Source organism: Oncorhynchus tshawytscha, linkage group LG22, assembly GCF_018296145.1.
Source record: "Oncorhynchus tshawytscha isolate Ot180627B linkage group LG22, Otsh_v2.0, whole genome shotgun sequence".
NCBI classification, from domain to species: Eukaryota; Metazoa; Chordata; class Actinopteri; order Salmoniformes; family Salmonidae; genus Oncorhynchus; species Oncorhynchus tshawytscha.
In genome coordinates, this window is record NC_056450.1 from 39,077,281 (window position 1) to 39,097,753 (window position 20,473).

Consider the following 20,473-nt stretch of genomic DNA (forward strand, 5'->3'; position numbering starts at 1 on the left):
AATAGATTGTACACTGTATCAACTGCTCTTTATACAGTTACTTTTTAAATCGACTCCATTTTAATGACTTCTTACATGCTGACTAGACCGGGCACGCGCGTTTGTCCGGGTACGCCATCGTGCATGTTGATTTTGTCCATCCACACCAGATGCGATCATGACACGCAGTTTGAAATATCAAAACGAACTTTGAACCAACTATATTAATTTGGGGACAGTTTGCAAAGCATTAAACATTCATAGCAATTTAGCTAGCTAGCTTGCTGTTGCTAACTAATTTGTCCTGGGATATAAACATTGGATTGTTATTTTACCTGAAATGCACAAGGTCCTCTACTCTGACAATTAATCCACTGATAAAAGGGTAAACCTAGTTTGTTTCTAGTAATCTCTCCTCCTTCAGGCTTCTTGTTCTTCTTTGGACTTAATATGGCGGTTGGCAACCTACTTTAAGGTGCATTACCTCCACCAACTGGACTGGAGTGTGGACCTCATTTCTTCTTTCAATCACCCACATGGGTATATGCTCCTAAAAAACAATGAGGAGATGGGAGAGGCGGGACTTGCAGCGCATCAAGCATCACAAATAGAACCAAGTTCTATTTTTAAAGCCTGGCTACGCAGAAGCTCATTGACGGGTTTGAGTATTTTGGATGCCAGGCATCCATCAACATACATCGCTACATACTAATACTATGGAAATACTATGCCTTTGAAGATGTGGCTCTGGTCGTGCACGAGCAGATGTGTAAACAATAATAACGCAGAATGTGAAGTAACTAGATTCTAGATTAATTCTCATTCATGATAACATTCTAGAACTGGAAGACATTTCATTTTGTTGCTGTGCAATCCTTTTCATTGTCTTTGAGGGGTAGCTGTTGGTCGCTAGTATATAATTGTGGTATATATTTCACTTGATCAATATATGTATTGTATATGACCTTTGTGCTTTTTATTTGGACTGTTAGTGCATTTTGTTGATACCTATTTTAAATATATAGGGTAAGTATGTCTTGTACCGGGTGCATGAAGTTAAACGATCATACAAACATCCGTTCATCTGTGTAACTGTCACAATCCAAAATGTAAAAGCATTCATCTTGATCTTTTACAACTATTCCTAAACAGTTGGATAGTTTCTATCTACCACATGCTTTATATTACAGTACTCTTCAAAGTATAAATTAACAATAATTTATAGCATTGATCCCCCTCCTCCCCCCAAAAAAGCGTGATGGGAAAATATGAAGAAAAAATATTATCCCCAACATGAATAGATGCTGTAGTTTCTTACAATAGATACGACATTATACAGGTGATTCCTTAGTCCAACATACACCACCACTCTAAAATGTATCATATACACAAACGTGATGCAAACTGGCACGTTCTAATAATTAATGTCCTCAAAAACACCCTCTCCGTCTAAAACATGCTACCTGTTACGTCGCCACTTTGACAGCTCTGACTGCCAACGTCTAACATTAGTTTACGTCACTGCTCTGTTTTTCTCCTCTCTACTCCTCCTTCTGTGACTCTCCAATTCTCATCCCCCTCGTTGCCCTTCCGTCAGGAGATGAAACTCAAAAGGAAAACTCCCTGATCTTCAGCTTTTTCCCTCAAAACAGTCTCGACTCCAAGCAAAATGGAGTCTTATCAATTTGTTCAGCATGAGAAAAAAAAAAGTGCCTTGAAAGGATTTTCACATTTACGTTTTGCATCCCTCCAGGAGGGGGGTCCACCATCCAGTCTACCACCCATCCTACCGCGACCTCCTTCCCCAGGGTAGGCGCTTCAGATGGGGGTAGGTCTGGGGCTCAGACAGGGGTGGTCTGGGCATGGTCCTGGTCTTCAGGGCCTGGTTCCTCATTGAGTGGAGGCAGGAGGCAGGGTTTGATGCCTCTACTCTTCATGTAGAGGATGAGCTGTTCAGGAATCTCAGCCAGGACGTCCTTGGCTAGCCGGGCCATACTCAACACGTGGTTTCCTGTCCGGTCCATGTAGTCTCTGAACGGAACAAACTATATGGAGAGAGAGAGCGGGAGAGCGAGAGAGAGAGAGCGAGAGAGAGAGAGAGAGAGGGAGAGAGAGAGAGAGAGAGAGAGAGGGGGAGTGAGAGAGAGGGAGAGAGAGAGAGAGAGAGAGGAGAGAGCGAGAGAGAGAGCGTGAGGGAGGGAGAGAGAGAAAGAGAGAGAGAGAGAGAGAGAGAGAGAGGGGTATCGTTTCTATAGCACTTTGATCTGTTTCGAACTTGAAAGTGGCAATATGTGACAATGTTAATTGTTATTTAATTTCAGGACAATTTTGTCAATTGAAACTATGACTGATTTTTCCTAATATGTCAGATTGATGGGTTAGGGGTAAATAGGGGTGTGGAATATTTCACAAATGGCACCTCTGAGATTTAAACAATGATGCTATCAATCATCAGTAGTTTCCTTACTTGTATCGATGTAACCTTTCTGTGACATGCCCCCCCCCTCCCCCTCATCACTCATCAGTGTTGTGTTATGGTCATACGGGAAGAACAAAAAGTGAGCTCTACCTGTACAATGTCTCTCTCTGCCAGCTTCCCTCTCGAGGAGATTCTGATGTCATCACCGTCAAGCTCCACCATGGCTACAGAGAAGAGAAAAAGAGACACCAGTTTAAACCTCTACTGTCTGGGTGAGTCACAACCCTTCATAGTGGTTTATAACACCAGTTTAAACCTCTACTGTCTGGGCGAGTCATTACCCTTCATAGTGGTTTATAACACCAGTTTAAACCTCTACTGTCTGGGCGAGTCATTACCCTTCATAGTGGTTTATAACACCAGTTTAAACCTCTACTGTCTGGGCGAGTCATTACCCTTCATAGTGGTTTATAACACCATTTTAAACCTCTACTGTCTGGGTGAGTCACTACCCTTCAGTGGTTTATAACACCAGTTTAAACCTCTACTGTCTTGGTGAGTCACAACCCTTCATAGTGGTTAATAACACCAGTTTAAACCTCTACTGTCTGGGTGAGTCACTACCCTTCATAGTGGTTTATAACACCAGTTTAAACCTCTACTGTCTGGGTGAGTCACTACCCTTCATAGTGGTTTATAACACCAGTTTAAACATCTGTCTGGGTGAGTCACAACCCTTCATAATGGCTTATAACACCAGTTTAAACCTCTACTGTCTGGGTGAGTCACTACCCTTCATAGTGGTTTATAACACCCGTTGAAACCTCTACTGTCTGGGTGAGTCACAACCCTTCATAGTGGTTTATAACACCAGTTTAATCCTCTACTGTCTGGGTGAGTCACAACCCTTCATAATGGCTTATAACACCAGTTTAAAACCTGTTAAGGATAGGCAGAATACTGCCCCCTTTGGAGGAATTGCGTGCCCATAGTAAACTGAAAGAAAATCTGTCCAAAATTGCTAATATATGCATATAATAATTATTATTGGATAGAAAACACTCTAAAGCTTCTAAAACCGTTTGAATTATGTCTGTAAGTATAGCAGAACTCACAGGGCAGCCAATCTCCCAAACTATTTCTCTCATCAGGAAAGTTGGGCCAACTTTGATGTCATCACCCCCACCCTTCCCAACCAACTATGGATCTGGGATCAGTTTCTAGGTCTTCGGCGAGATGTCTTCTTTCAATAGAGCGTTTCATTGTGAAAATCCCGCGGGCTTTGACCCTTTGGCAGGCAAAATACTTGGTGTCGCGAGAAAATACATGCACTGTCCTGCGCGCGTTGCGCTCCGAGTGCCCTTTGTTCCATGAAGCACGAGACGATATCAGTTTGTCTGTTCGAGTTGAGAATTGTTTTGTACGTTTAGAACATCCTAAAGCTTGATTCTGCACTTAGTTTGACCAGTTTAGTCGACATATAATATGTAATTTTGAAGTTTTGATGCGCAACCCTTCGAATTTTGGCTGCATTTCAGCCGGAATTTGTCGCGTTTGATAACACAAAGACACACGACTTGAAACCAAATGCTGTTTTGGGTAAGTATGAGTCCTTCCACTACTTCTGATCGAAGACCATCAAAGGTAAGTGAATATTTATGTTGTAATTTTGTGTTTCTGTTGACTCCAACATAGCGGAGAAATATTGCTTACGTCTGAGCGCCGTCTCAGATTATTGAATAGTCAGCGATTTCTGTAATGTGAAAAAGAAATGTGACAAAGTGATTGCATTAAGAAGCAGTGTATCTTTCTAACTATATGTAGAACATGTATATTTAGTCAAAGTTTATGATGTGAATTGCTGTTATCTGGCGGAGTTATCATAATTTCTCCGGACATTTTTGTAGGATTTTTTGAACATGGCGCCAATGTAAACAGAGATTTATGGATATACATAGCATATTATTGAAAAAAACATAAATGTACTGTGTAACATGTCCTATTACTGTCATCTGATGAAGATTTTCAAAAGGTTAGTGAATTATTTTTCTTTTAATCCTGCGTTTGTGATTGCATCTTTTGTTCGACAAAATGGCTATATATTGGCTGTGTCTTTGGTGGTGGTTTGACATAAATATGTGCTATGTTTTCACCGTAAAACATTTTAGAAATCTGACTCACTGGGTAGATGAACAAGGTGTTTATCTTTCATTTGAGCTATTGGACTTGTTAATGTGTGGAGGTTAAATATTTCTAAGAATATTTTTGCATTCTGTGCGCCATCTTTTGAGTTGAGCGTGGGGGGGGTGCCCTAGGGGAACGTGGTAGCGTGAACAAGTTTTAAACCTCTACTGTCTGGGTGAGTCACTACCCTTCATAGTGGTTAATAACACCAGTTTAAACCTGTACTGTCTGGGTGAGTCACAACCCTTCATAGTGGTTTATAACACCAGTTTAACCCTCTACTGTCTGGGTGAGTCACAACCCTTCATAGTGGTTTATAACACCAGTTTAAACCTCTACTGTCTGGGCGAGTCATTACCCTTCATAGTGGTTTATAACACCAGTTTAAACCTCTACTGTCTGGGCGCGTCATTACCCTTCATAGTGGTTTATAACACCAGTTTAACCCTCTACAGTCTGGGTGAGTCACTGCCCTGCACTGTCTGTGTAACTTTAACCATTATGGTGGCTTATTACACATGCTGTACATTGTCTGTAGGAGTGACTACCCATCACGGTGTCCATATTACTATAGCTTCAGACTCACAAGGAGGGGTCTCAGTGTCACTCGGACTTGTAGTTGGAGGCTGTCCTAATATGGCCTTCAGACATAGGTGGTGTGGGTTTCAAGTTTGGGGAAGCTAATTTCCACCACACAAATGCATCAAATAGTAAAGCATTCCATGCATTCCTCACATTTGAAAACTTATGTAAGACGGCCTAATATTCCTAATCTGAATAATAAATTGAATAGTCATAATTTAGGCTAATAATATAACTCAATCACAGTAACTCAAATACATTTCTTCTCATTTTTCTGCACAGGAAAATGTTGGTGTCACCCCTAATCTGTTTCACCTGTCCTTGTGCTTGTCTCCACCCCCCCTCCCCCCCCCCAGGTGTCGCCCATCTTCCCCATTATCCCCTGTGTATTTATACCTGTATTCTTTGTCTGTTGCCAGTTCGTTTTGTTCGTCAAGCCTACCAGTATTTTTCCCCTTGTTCCTGTTTTCTTGTTTCCTGGTTTTGACCATTCCTGCCTGCCCTGACCCTGAGCCTGCCTACTGTCCTATGACTTCACCCCAGATATCTGGATTACTGACCTCTGCCTGACCTTGACCTGTCCTTTTGCCTGCCCCTGTTCGTTCGAATAATAAACCTTTGTTATTTCGTCACTGTCTGCACCTGGGTCTTACCTTAAACGTGAACGTGATAGTTGGCATTCCTGCACCTGTCTCCTGATCCATTTATACCAAGGTGACAGAATAATCTACCATTGAGGGAGACAGCGGGAATGACCCGTCCGACGATGCTGCGACTGGTCCGTCCGGCACCGCCGCAACTTCGGCAGCTGCAACTGGGCCGTCCTGACGAAACAACTTCGGCAGCTGCAACTGGGCCGTCCGACGACACAACTTCGGCAGCTGCAACTTGTCCGTCCGACGACACAACTTCGGCAGCTGCAACTGTGCCGTCCGACGACACAACTCGGCAGCTGCAACTGGTCCGTCCGGCGCCGCCGCAACTTCGGCAGCTGCAACTGGGCCATCCGACGACACAACCGGCAGCTGCAACTGGGCCGTCTGACGACACAACTTCGGCAGCTGCAACTGGGCCGTCCGACGACACAACTGGCAGCTGCAACTGGGCCGTCTGACGACACAACTTCGGCAACTGCAACTGGGCCGTCTGACGACACAACTTCGGCAGCTGCAACTGGGCCGTCCGACGACACAACTTCGGCAGCTGCAACTGGGCCGTCTGACGACACAACTTCGGCAGCTGCAATCTCTACTGGTGCAAATAAGATCGGCTACTGTTCGCTCAATTAAGTTGAGAATTTTGACAACTAAAATACAGTTTGGACTCTATATTGTAATCTCTTCACAACAATAGCCATTTTCTTTTCAAACGGTTTTTCCACAATGTTGTTTTTAAATATTGTGATATGCCATGGCTGGGTCTCTCTGCTTTTCACTGACAGTCGCAACTCAACAATCATTTATTTATTGCATTTTTTAATGATCCTCTGTGGCTAAATCATGCTTTCTGGTACAGTAGCCTATTTTGAATATTTGATTTACTTCTGTATAGACAGGAGTAAGCTAATTAGGCTGCATAATTTTGGGCAATTTAATTAAATTTACTTTAGGGTGAAAATCTTAGCTTCCCTTAGCCTTATGGATGCACTGCCTATGCCTCCTAATCAATTATAATAACTGCCTTTAACATTCATGAGAACATTCCCAGCATCGTAAATAACCATGTAAAAGAAGAATATTTAAATCCAAACACCAGCCAGCTTCTGTAACAGCCAGCCACTGTTACAGTAAACAGCACACCAAAATGGCGAGAATCAAAGTAGTGACCATATGTTTAAAATATTCAGATTGTATGCAACAGCTGTGGATTGCTTATTAACTAGGGACTTCCACCAAACTGCCAATTAGCTAACATCCCTCACACTGAAACTGCCCCCCTATAACCTCCTACCTTAATGCTATTGCATTATTTATTGTACATCAATGACAGAACACTTGGCATATTTGACAGAGGAATTTCTTATTTGAGTTGTGCTGATTATTTATGCAAATGTTTGAGTTGTTATTTCCCCAGCATAGGTCAAGGACGAAGTTAAAGACATTGTGTGAAAATGTTTTCTTTCTCTTAGCCACATAGTGAAATAATACTCTTTCTGACCAGCAGCAGCTTTATAAGAGTCTCTTTTGAATTAATTTCCATTTCCCATCTAAAAACATACACTGAGTATACAAACATTATGAACACATGCTCTTTCCATAACCTACTGAAGACTGACCAGGTGAATCCAGGTGAAAGCTTTTATTGATGTCATTTGTTAAATCCACTTCAAATCAGTGTAGATGAAGGGGAGGAGACGGGTTAAATAAGGATTTTTAAGCCTTGAGACAATTGAGACATGGGTGCCATCCAGAGGGTGAAAAGTGCCTTTGAAAAGGGTATGGTAGTAGGGGCCAGGCGCACCAGTTTGTGTCAAAAACTGCAACGCTGCTGGGTTTTTCCACACTCAACAGTTTCACGTGTGTATCAAGAATGGTCCACCACCCAAAGGATATCCAGCCAACTTGACACAACTGTGGGAAGCATTGGAGTCAACATGGGCCAGCATCCCTGTGGAACGCTTTCAACACCTTGTAGAGTCCATGGCCTGACGAATTGAGGCTATTCTGCTGGCAAAATGTATACATTTAAAAAAAATGGAGCCTTTATTTAACTAGGCAAGTTAGTAAAGAACAACTTCTTACCTGGGGGTGCAAGTCAATATTAGGAAGGTGCTCCTAATGTTTGGTATACTCAGTGTATTACCTTGACACCGCTATCTGCTAATTCTAAATTAAAGCAACAAACAAAAAACCATTGAAAAATCATGAAAGCAGTATGACGGGGGTCAATCTCACCATCAAACTCAGCTTGGCCGACTCCAACAATGATGATAGACATTGGAAGCTTAGCAGCCTGCGGAGAACAAACAGAGTGACGAACAAAGAAGTAGATGTGATATTGTCAACATTCTGACAGGGTGTTTTTGAGTTCTTACGTAGGAAAAAGCTTAAGTCATTAAACGTTCATACAGGAAGTTGTCTTTGTTTAGTGTATTTTGCAAAATAAAAACAATTGATCCCCCCCCAAAAAAAAGATTCTGAAGAGGACTGATCAAAAATATTTAAAAAGAAAATCAGTCACAAACCCATCTGACACCCTCAAACAATGCAGTTGTTCACTATTGAATCTGTGTGTATTGCATTGGGTTTATTCAGTGACACAGTAGCAGTGCTACTTCCTTCACAACAGTATACACCAGTCTGCTAATCCAGTCGCACAGGGCAGCAAGACACAAGGAGGCCATTGGACGAAAGACAAAAAAATGTGCATTGCACAGAGAAGATAACCAAAACACTGCATTTGCTGACAATTCCCTGCTTGCTGCTCACACTGTTCAGCTCAGCTCTAATTGATCAGTCAGTCTGGGGAAATGCATCAGAATTGCAAAAAAACTCAGAACGATTTGTCCATATCCAGCAGAATTCTCTGGAGGCCATGTGTGGATGGATGTATTGCTGCCACAAGGAATATCAGTTTTACAGTAGACCATTTTAAAAGTAAAATATTTGAGTCAGTCATGGAATATTTTGTCAAGGCAAACTACTACAGTATATAGCCAACGTAATAGTAAACGGTAGAATGTACAAAATAGCATAGGATATTGTCCACAGTGTTAATACAATGTGTTCTGTAGAGAGCAAGTACAGAGGAGGAGAACACAGCACAGCCAAAATGCTTACAGTGCATAACTCCCTCCCAACAGTGAAGTACACTTCCACCATCTCTTATTTAGGGTGACTGGTAAAGCAGCATAGTAAATGTCAGGGACGCTACCTTCACTGGGGACGAGACACTTGGGGACGGGACACTGCTTTAAACCAGCTAATTATGAACTGGTGCTTTGGAAGCGAAAGACGATGTGCGTGAGCTGGCATCAATGAGCTGGCATCAATGATCTAAAATGCCCTGCACTGTACACTGTAACTCTTACTCCTCTCTGCTTATCTGAACTGTGTCTCTATTCCACTACATTAACGTAATAGGACCAATCTATGATTTATCCTCCTGCCACCACCACCCAAAGTTTGATGCTGCAATATGTTATATTGGGAGATATACGGTGAAAGCTCTGTGGTATGAATTAATGATAAATGCCTGTGGTGAAAACACATTTGGATGTGGAGAAGATGCAGTGTGTGTGTGTGTGTGTGTGTGTGTGTGTGTAAATGTGTGTGTGCATATATGTGTGCTCTTTCTCTCGTTCTCACTCTCCCTCTTTCACTTTCTCTCACACGGAAACTCTTAACATATTTTTCTATTTAATCAACACACCTGTATCAATAAACGCCACATCATATTTTTATGAAGACTGAACCACAAACATACATTATTTCGTCAAACCCAGGGGATCCTACTCCAGCAAGCTGTTAAAATACCATCTATTTTTGGACTGCAAAAATAATTGCAAACCCAATAGTTTGATCTCCACCTGTCCCTGGCTGTAATAGTATTTTCCGGCCTGCAGAAGCAAACCTGGAAGTTCCTGAAATCTTTAAAATATTCATGAATTCTATTCCAACCATCCTCTCTGCATGACAAACCAGTCAGTGAGGCAGCCCCTCCCCCACCCTCCCCTGTGAGGGGTTGGGTATAAACTGCCAACACTTTGACCGCATTCCAAATGGAAGCCTATTCCATATGTAGTGCACTACTTTTAAGCAGGGTTCATAGAAAAAAGGAATATGGTGCAATTTGAGACACAGATATACAGTGATGTAATAGTGGCCCAAATGAATTATGGGCCATGGTGATTCTGCTGTTCTGCCCTGACAGAAAAGGAAGAGAGTAGGCCCTCCTGTATAAACCACTGCCCTTAGTGGAGAGTTAAGTTAAGGAGAGATCTGTGAAACATCAAAGACAGGGGTTGGAGCTAATATTTAGCCCAAAGGCTGGCCTGGTAAACGGGCAGGCGAGTGGGGGACTGGAGGGTAAGGTGGACTCCAAAGAGACATGCTAAACTAAATCGGCAGGACAGTATGGACGAGTTCAAAGAAAACAATTGGAGAAAACAACTGACAGCAGCAAAGGATTCAACTCCAAATAAACAAGTAATTCAGTCTTTTGTTACTGTGTTGAGAATTGTGATTCTAGTTGACAGGACGGTAAATGCGAGGGCAGAACACAGAAAGCAGGGCCAAGGCAGCAGGTTAGAAGGCTTGGTTGAGTCAGTTGAGGTTGGTTAGAGGTAGAGCCTTGGCTGATACAGGAAAGAAGACTTGGCTGAGGCAAGTTAGAGGTAGAGGATTGCCTGAGGCAGGTTGAAAAGAGGCAGGTTGGAATGCTGAGACTGGTTAAAAGGCTTGGTCCTCCACCAAGCCTTTTAACCAGTCTCAGCATTCCAACCTGCCTCTCAGGTTAGAAGCTTGGCTCAGTTGAGGCAGGTTAAAAGGCTTGGCTCGGTTGAGGCAGGTTAGAAGGTTTGGCTCGGTTGAGGCAGGTTAGAAGGTTTGGCTCGGTTGAGGCAGGTTAGAAGCTTGGCTCAGTTGAGGCAGGTTAGAAGGCTTGGCTCGGTTGAGGCAGGTTAGAAGGTTTGGCTCGGTTGAGGCAGGTTAGAAGGTTTGGCTCGGTTGAGGCAGGTTAGAAGGTTTGGCTCGGTTGAGGCAGGTTAGAAGGTTTGGCTTGGTTGAGGCAGGTTAGAAGGTTTGGCTCGGTTGAGGCAGGTTAGAAGGTTTGGCTCGGTTGAGGCAGGTTAGAAGGTTTGGCTCGGTTGAGGCAGGTTTAAAGGCTCGACGGACGCAGGATAGAGCAGCAGACAAGATCTTAAAAGGAAGGTGTGGCTGTTCTAATGGTTTGACTAACAGTCGCAAATTCCCTTTAAACCCAGTCTGCTGTGAGGTCAGAGGTTAGAGGTCATCAGAGGTCAGGATGCCGTGCTGCTCCCCCATTGAACAGTAGAAACACTCTGTGTATTCCCACGGCCAGAGATACAAAGTGGATTCAAGGGGCTTTTCATGAACAAACAAACAATTTTAGAAGCCCACAAGCAAGCGTTAATGTAAAGTACAGCGCTATTATAAACGAATTGATGTTCCTATATACAAAAACTTAAGTTGGGTCAAACAAAAATAAAAGAACATCCAAACAACAGCGAAACAACTTGAGCAAATAATAGAACTGAACATCGGCCTACTTCTTCAAAGCAGCAGAAAAACATACATTGACTTTGGCTTGGAGCTAACTGAGGTAAAAAGGTGCTATAGTGAGTTACAGTAAAAGCACCCGTAAAGCAGAGAGGGAGGGAGGGAGGGGAGAGAGAGAGAGAGAGAGAGAGAGAGAGAGAGAGAGAGAGAGAGAGAGAGAGAGAGAGAGAGAGAGAGAGAGAGAGAGAGAGAGAGAGAGAGAGGAGAGAGAGAGAGAGAGACAGGGAGACAGAGGGCAAAGGAGGATTATGGGTAATGGGAGCATCTAGCAGACCACTTACGTTGACAATGGCCTCCTTGGTCTGGGCCATGTCTGATATGACTCCGTCTGTGATGATGAGCAGGACAAAGTACTGAGAACCGTCTTGTACGGCCACTGCGTACCTGGGAGAGAACAGAGCCACAACAAGTTAGGGGCTCAAAGATAAGATAAGAATTGCCCCCTTCCAATACTGATGATGACATACCGGGACATTCTAGAAGTCATTGGAGCAGTAGATGTTCAGTAACATAATGCAGGGCCTAACTAAATTGGTTGCGCTGAAGACTGACATTTAAAGGGATACTTTTGAGATTTTGGCAATGAGGCCCTTTAATCTATACTGAACAAAAATATAAACGCAACATGCAGCTATTTTAAATATTTGACCGAGTTACAGTTCATATAAGGAAATAAGTGAATTGAAATAAATTCATTAGGCCCTTAATCTATGTGTTTCACATGACTGGGAATACAGATATGTGTCTGTTGGTCACAGATACCTTAAAAAAAGATAGGGGCGTGGATCAGAAAACCTGTCAGTATCTGGTGTGACCACCATTTGCCTCATGCAGCGCAACACATCTCCTTCGCATAGAGTTGATCAGGCTGTTGATTGTGGCCTGTGCAATGTTGCTCCATTCCTCTTCAATGGCTGTGCGACGTTTTGGGGAAACTGGAACACGGTGTCATCCAGGTCGATCCAGAGCATCCCAAACATGCTAAATCGGTGACATGTCTTGTTAGTTTGCAGGCCATGAAAGAAATGGGGCATTTTCAGCTTCCAGGAATTGTGTACAGATGCTAGCGACATGGGGCCGTGCATTATCATGCTAAGACATGAGGTGATTGCGGCGGATGAATGGCACGACAATGGACCTCAGGATCTCGTCACAGTATCTCCGCGCATTCAAATTGCCATCGATAAAATGCAATTGTGTTCGTTGTCCGAAGCTTATGCACATATACCATAACTTGAGACATATGTGGCATTGTGTTGTGTGACTAAACTGCACATTTTAAAGTGGCCTTTTTATTGTCCAATGGCACAAGGTGCACCTGTGTAACGATCATGCTGTTTAAACAGCTTCTTGATATGCCAGGTGAATGGATCATCTTGGCAAAACGTGTGCACAAAATTTGCGAGAAATAAGAAATGCTTTTTGCGCATAACATTTCTGGGATCTATTTCAGCCCATGAAACATGGAACAAACACTTCACATGTTGCGTTTAATACTTTTGTTCAGTGTACCATGTTCTGTTATAATCTCCACCCGGCACAGCCAGAAGAGGACTGGCCACCCCACATAGCCTGGTTCCTCTCCTAGGTTTCTTCCTAGGTTTTGGCCTTTCTAGGGAGTTTTTCCTAGCCACCGTGCTTCTACACCTGCATTGCTTGCTGTTTGGGGTTTTAGGCTGGGTTTCTGTACAGCACTTTGAGATATCAGCTGATGTACGAAGGGCTGTATAAATACATTTGATTTGATTTGATTTGACTACATTGACCAGGGGAGGAAGGGGAGACAATGACACATGCAGTGAGATATCAGCTGATGTACGAAGGGCTGTATAAATATATTTGATTTGATTTGATTTGCTTCCCCCGGAGTCAGATTTATGTCTCTCTACGTCCAGTATGAAGGTAGTTCCACGAGCCGATGCTAACTAGCGTTAGCACAATGACTGGAAGTCTGTGGCATCTACTAGCACACTTCCAGCCATTTGTGCTAACGCTAGTTAGAAACTTCCTTTAAACTGCATGTAGAGACATAAAAATGGTATCCACAAGTTCAAATCCAGAAGTATTCCTTTAAAGGTTATTTCCGATTGAGCCGACATCTTCAGCGTTTACCATGAATGCAGCCTCTGGGAAAGTGAGAAAGTATACCTTTCAATGTAAACCGCACTGCAACGGGGATCTTCAGTGCTACGGATAAAGGCGGTAAAGAGATCCATCGAACCCGACCAAAACAATGAAAATGCCATGGCAACACCACTCACACGTCCCCCGTGGGGTAAAGATTCAGAATCTCCTCATTGCCCCACATCAAAATGGTTCATACAGTACAGATCTAGGATCTTATTTTGAGCCAGTTTGCTACAGCAATGTGGATAATAATGGAAGGGACATTTTTTTGTAGGGGATGATGCATTTTTCTTAGGAAAATTAAGTCTGAAATTGCAATGTGGAAATTACAAACCTGAGAAGTCTATTTAAACCTCACATACACTGCGTGTTTTTGAAAGTTAATTTTAAGTTCTCCTGCAACAGGGTGATCAAATTAAGATCCTATATCTGTATGTGTATATCACACTATGTTGAGGTAAACATCGGAGTATAATGCTTGTTTTGATGTCAACCCCATCGTCACCAATGAACTGCATTACACTTAAAACTGTCTTCAAGTTCCACCACCGATTTCTATATGGCTAGCTATGCTACCAGCTTATATGAATGGGAGTTAGCATTTAGCAGACATTTTTTTTCTAACCCTGAAAAAGGACTACTTGTAAATATTATGCAGTGAAAACAGCCAAATATATCCAAATCGGATTTTAGGAACCAGATTGTGGGCCTGTTAGAACACAAAAATCATCACGAATTTGACAAATATCCACTTTGTATGATTATTTCTAATGTGCGCCATTGACAGCATCCTTGTTCTTTCCCCTCACGGTCTGCTTTCCAATGATCTCCTCACCGCATGTATGAATCGAGCCCTAAAAGCTGATCTCTAACTCTGGCCTGTCAAAGGCACACACACACACACACACACACACACACACACACACACACACACACACACACACACACACACACACACACACACACACACACACACACACACACTGTGACTTCTAAATCTCTGAGGCCCAGTGCTTGTGATGAGCCACATCATAGACTCAGCAGTGTTCTGTATGTAAGTTACCTAGATTCCATCACCCATCCCTAGCTGTCATAACATGAAACATTTACTCATGTGTTTAGAATTGCAAACCGCTGTATTTGTTTATTATTTTTAGAGTTATTATTGATTGCCAGGTGGGCTCATGATTTGACCAGGGGTGGTGTATATTAAGCCTCTCAGAGGCTAGGATCAGCTCCCTCCTGTCCAATGTAATCTGATTCATTATGATCTAGGATCAGCTCCCTCCTGTCCAATGTCATCTGATTCATTATGATCTAGGATCAGCTCCCCCCTGTCCATGTAATCTGATTCATAATGATCTAGGATCAGCTCCATCCTATCCATGTAATCTGATTCATTATGATCTAGGATCAGCTCCCTCCTGTCCAATGTAATCTGATTCATTATGATCTAGGATCAGCTCCCTCCTGTCCAATGTCATCTGATTCATTATGATCTAGGATCAGCTCCCCCCTGTCCAATGTAATCTGATTCATAATGATCTAGGATCAGCTCCATCCTATCCATGTAATCTGATTCATTATGATCTAGGATCAGCTCCCTCCTGTCCAATGTCATCTGATTCATTATGATCTAGGATCAGCTCCCCCCTGTCCAATGTCATCTGATTCATTATGATCTAGGATCAGCTCCATCCTATCCATGTAATCTGATTCATTATGATCTAGGATCAGCTCCCTCCTGTCCAATGTAATCTGATTCATAATGATCTAAGATCAGCTCCCTCCTGTCTATGTAATCTGATTCATTATGATCTAGGATCAGCTCCCTCCTGTCCAATGTAATCTGATTCATTATGATCTAGGATCAGCTCCCCCTGTCCAATGTCATCTGATTCATTATGATCTAGGATCAGCTCCCCCTGTCCAATGTCATCTGATTCATTATGATCTAGGATCAGCTCCATCCTATCCATGTAATCTGATTCATTATGATCTAGGATCAGCTCCCTCCTGTCCAATGTAATCTGATTCATTATGATCTAGGATCAGCTCCCCCTGTCCATGTAATCTGATTCATTATGATCTAGGATCAGCTCCCCCTGTCTATGTAATCTGATTCATTATGATCTAGGATCAGCTCCCTCCTGTCCAATGTAATCTGATTCATTATGATCTAGGATCAGCTCCCCCTGTCCATGTAATCTGATTCATTATGATCTAGGATCAGCTCCCTCCTATCCATGTAATCTGATTCATTATGATCTAGGATCAGCTCCCTCCTGTCCAATGTAATCTGATTCATAATGATCTAAGATCAGCTCCCTCCTGTCTATGTAATCTGATTCATTATGATCTAAAAGGCAAAACTGATCCTAAATCAGCTCTCCTACTGTACTCTGATCCTGATCTTTTTATTGTGACTAGAGACGAGGAGACAACAGAGACACATCCAAGCGCTCATTATGCCAAAGCTAAGGACGTTTTGACATTTCAGCCGGACCTCTGGGGGTTGTTGTTGAGCCCTTTCTCCTGCTTTCTAATTTAGCTTGTCAGATGATTGGCTCGCTGGAGTCTGGAGCTGACACTTTAATTAAAGACAAGGAGGGGTTCAGCATCAGAAGGATGGTGTGTCCCCATGTGTGGGTGTGTGTGTGTGTCCGTGAGCGTGAGTGTGTGTGTGTTTGAGTGAGAGGAGGTCAGACAAACACAGACTTGAGACATTACTGTTGTTATGGAGATTAAAGGGACATCTAGCCTCATCAGGGCCACACACACACACACACACGTTTTACTATCCTTGTGGGGACCAAACAATTGATCCCCATTCAAAATAATGTTTATCTTAACCCTAACCCTAAACCTCTACTGTAACTCAAAGCCTAATTCTAACCTGAATTCTACCCCTAAACCTAAAATATTTCCTTGTGTCCTTGTTTTACTATCCTTATGAGGACTTCTGGTCTCCACAAGGAAAGTTGAACCAAACACACACACACACACACACACACACACACACACACACACACACACACACACACACACACACACACACACACACACACACACACACACACAACAACAACAACAACGACGTGGGTCCATGCACTCATAAGTCTGAGACTTGACCTCCACTTACATCTGTCACCACGGCAACAGTTGATTGTTTATTTCCTCTTCATTAAGTCACAACGCACCCATTAAACAACAGTTATTTGCTGGTTTACAGGATCTAATGGCCTGTCTGATTCGTATCCAGTGTGGAGCTGAAGGTTGCCTGAAGGTTTGTTTTCAACTGGCTTTATAACCAAGGTTGAGATAAGGTTGAATGACGTTCATCAGCCTTGTGATGTAAGACAAGTGCCAGATCTGCTTATCCTGTTGTATAGCCGACTCTTATAACCAGGTCCCAGATCTGTTTGTGCTGTATAGCCAACTCTTATAACCAGGTCCCAGATCTGTTTGTGCTGTATAGCCGACTCTTATAACCAGGTCCCAGATCTGTTTGTGTAGCCGACTCTTATAACCAGGTCCCAGATCTGTTTGTGCTGTATAGCCGACTCTTATAACCAGGTCCCAGATCTGTTTGTATAGCCGACTCTTATAACCAGATCCCAGATCTGTTTGTATAGCCGACTCTTATAACCAGATCCCAGATCTGCTTATCCTGTTGTATAGCTGACTCTTATAACCAGATCCCAGATCTGCTTATCCTGTTGTATAGCCGACTCTCATAACCAGGTCCCAGATCTGTTTGTGCTGTATAGCCGACTCTTATAACCAGGTCCCAGATCTGTTTGTGCTGTATAGTCGACTCTTATAACCAGGTCCTTGATCTGTTTGTATAGCCGACTCTTATAACCAGGTCCCAGATCTGTTTGTATAGCCGACTCTTATAACCAGGTCCCAGATCTGTTTGTATAACCTGTGCTGTTGTATTGACCTTATTTCAATCTTTGCAATGTCTCTATGCACACTCATAGGACCCTACACACTCATAGGACCCTACACACTCACAGGACCCTACACACTCACAGGGCCCTACACACTCACAGGGCCCTACACACTCACAGGGCCCTACACACTCACACACACTGTCACTCCAACACACACAGAGACACTCACTCCACCATCTGCTCACTCATACATAATAAGCACATTAATTCATACTGACTTTACACACACCCACACTCACTCACATACAAGTTGCTACTACTCTGTTTATCTCATATCCTGTTGCCTAGTTCCCCTTTTACCCCTGTACATACAGCATTTGGAAACTTTTCAGTTGGACTTTTTTCACATTTTGTTACATTTTGTTATTCAGTCTTTTTCTAAAATGGATTACATTGTTTTTCCCTCATCAACCTACTACACAATACCCCATAATGACAAAGCAAAAAACTTTTTCTTAGATTTTATTTATTTTAAATAAATAAACTGTAATATCAAATCAAATCAAATCAAATCATATAATATCACATTTACATAGGTTTTGAGACCCTTTACTCAGTACTTTGTTGAAGCACCTTTGGCAGCGATTCCTCTTGGGTATGACACTACAAGCTTGGCACAGCTGTATTTGGGGAGTTTCTCCCACTCTTCTCTGCAGATCCTCTCAAGCCCTGTCAGGTTGGATGGGAAGTGTTTCTGCACTGCTATTTTCAGGTCTCTCCAGAGAGGATAGATTTAAGATTTAAGGTTTAAGTCAGACCTCTGGTTGGTTCACTCAAGGACATTCAGAGAGTTGTCCCGGAGCCACTCCTGCGTTATCTTGGCAGTGTGCTTAGGGTCGTTGTCCTGATGGAAGGTGAACCATAGCCCCAGTCTGGGGTCCTGTGCGCTCTGGAGCAGGTTTTCATCAAGGATCTCGCTGTACTTTGCTCCGTTCATCTTTCCCTCAATTCTGACTAGTCTACCAGTCCCTGTCACTGAAAAACATCCCCACAGCATGATGCTGCCACCACCATGCTTCACCGTGGGTATGGTGCCAGGTTTCCTCCAGATGTGACGCTTGGCATTCAGGCCAAAGAGTTCAATCTTGGTTTCATCAGACCAGAGAATCTTGCTTCTCGTGGTCTGAGAGTCCTTTAAGTACCTTTTGGCAAACTCCAAGCAGGCTGTCATGTGCCTTTTACTAAGGAGTGGCTTCTGTCTGACCACTCGACCATAAAGGCCTGATTGGTGGAGTTCTGCATAGATGGTTGTCTTTCTGGAAGGTTCTCCCAACTCCATAGAGGAACACTGGAGCTCTGTCAGAGTATCCATCGAATTCTTGGTCACCTTCCTGATCAAGGCCCTTCCACCTGATTGCTCAGTTTGGCCGGGCGGCCAGCTCTATGAAGAGTCTAGGTGGCGCCAATATTTTTTCATTTAAGAATAATGGAGGCCACTGTGTTCTTGGGGACCTTCAATGCTGCAGAAATTTGTGCCTTGACACAATCCTTCCTCGGAGCTCTACGGACAAGTCCTTCGACCTCATGGCTTGGTTTTATCTCTGACATGCGTTGTCAACTGTGGGACCTTATATAGACCGGTTTGAGCCTGTCCAAATCATGTCCAAGCAATTGAATTTAACATAAGTGCACTCCATTCAAGTTGTGGAAACATCTTAAGGATGATCAATGGAAGCAGGATGCACATGAGCTCAATTTTGAGTCTCATAGCAAAGGGTCTGAATACTTATGTAAATAAGTTATTTCTGTGTTTTCTTTTGAATAAATTTGCACAAATTTAAAAAAAAAACAGTTTTGCTTTGTCGTTATGGGCTATTGGTAGATGGGTAAAAAAAAAACAGACATTGAATATCCCTTTGAGTACCCTTAAAGTATGGGTCGCGGACCTGTTAATGGATAGGTCACGACATGTCAGAGTAAATGTATAATTATTTTATTAATTACAGGAATTGATTTTGGCCAAATGCAACTGCACTCTCTGTTCAGTGTGCACTCTGCTTAGCAGCGGTGTCTCTGCTCAGTTTGGCAGCTGTGTGAGTGGGTGGAAGATTCCAGTGTGCCTCATGGTTTACCGGATCTTTTTTTCCGGCAGTTTTCACTCCACGACTCACACGCTTCAGTGCTGTTGTTCAGCAGCAGATGATGCGCTGTCAGCCACTGGCTTGTCATTCCCACTCGTCATCACTCACCGCTGTCATCGAATGGACTCAAGCTTGCAACAAGTTCTGACTGAGCTCAATTGTCATGAAACGCAAATACAGCGATGAGTTTCTCTCTCTTGGTTTAATACAAATCTTGAGAAATAACGAGGAGTGCCAGCAACGTGTTTTGTGCAGGGAATTGCTTAGTAATGAGTCTCTCAAAACGAACAAATTAAAACTATAGGTCCTGACCAAACATCCACAGCATGACGGTAAACCAATTATTTCAGAACAGGGCAGAATGCTTCAGGAAACAATGCGTCGACAGTGGAAGAGTCAGTCAGCTAGCAAGTCATTTTAGTCATTTTATAACAGTTGAAGTTGAAATAAGGGAATACCATCTCTCATAATAGTAGATGTGAGTTTCTCTTTTAAACAATCCACTTGTACACAGCTATTAGCTAACGCTAGCCAAAGCAAGCTATCTAGCTACTGATAGTGCAACCCTAAGTAACCATACCGATGAAGATGGAGAAAATAAACTGTTGCTGTTAAAATACAATAAATCATTTGTATTCTGAACTGGACTACACTGATTGGCGCAAGATTATTTTTGAGACAAACACACTCACTCAGTTCTGGGTTTCTCATCTACAGCAGGAAGCAGTCTCCTGCCGAGCTGAGAAAGCAGTAGTTGTTCTGATCCAGTTTGGCACCACATACGGTGCCTTGGAATGTATTCAGACCCCTTGACTTTTTACACATTTTGTTACGTTACAGCCTTATTCACAAAATTGATTAGATTGTTTTTTCCCCCTCATCAATCTGCACACAATAGCCAAT

At 42.8% G+C, this 20,473-nt stretch overlaps 1 protein-coding gene across 2 annotated transcripts in view; it reads right to left on the minus strand.

Moving 5' to 3' along the window:
- Positions 1-532: 532 nt before the first annotated feature.
- The window catches only part of LOC121840472 (copine-5-like), a 216,012-nt gene continuing 196,071 nt past the window's right edge, over positions 533-20,473 (minus strand). For both annotated transcript variants that reach the window (XM_042304214.1, XM_042304213.1), the window contains 4 exons: positions 11,685-11,787; positions 8,059-8,116; positions 2,549-2,622; positions 533-2,024 (listed from right to left, as the gene is read on the minus strand). In XM_042304214.1, coding sequence (XP_042160148.1) covers positions 1,821-2,024; positions 2,549-2,622; positions 8,059-8,116; positions 11,685-11,787 — 439 coding nt within the window. In that variant the 3' untranslated portion in view covers positions 533-1,820. The remainder of the gene's footprint in view (positions 2,025-2,548; positions 2,623-8,058; positions 8,117-11,684; positions 11,788-20,473) is intronic.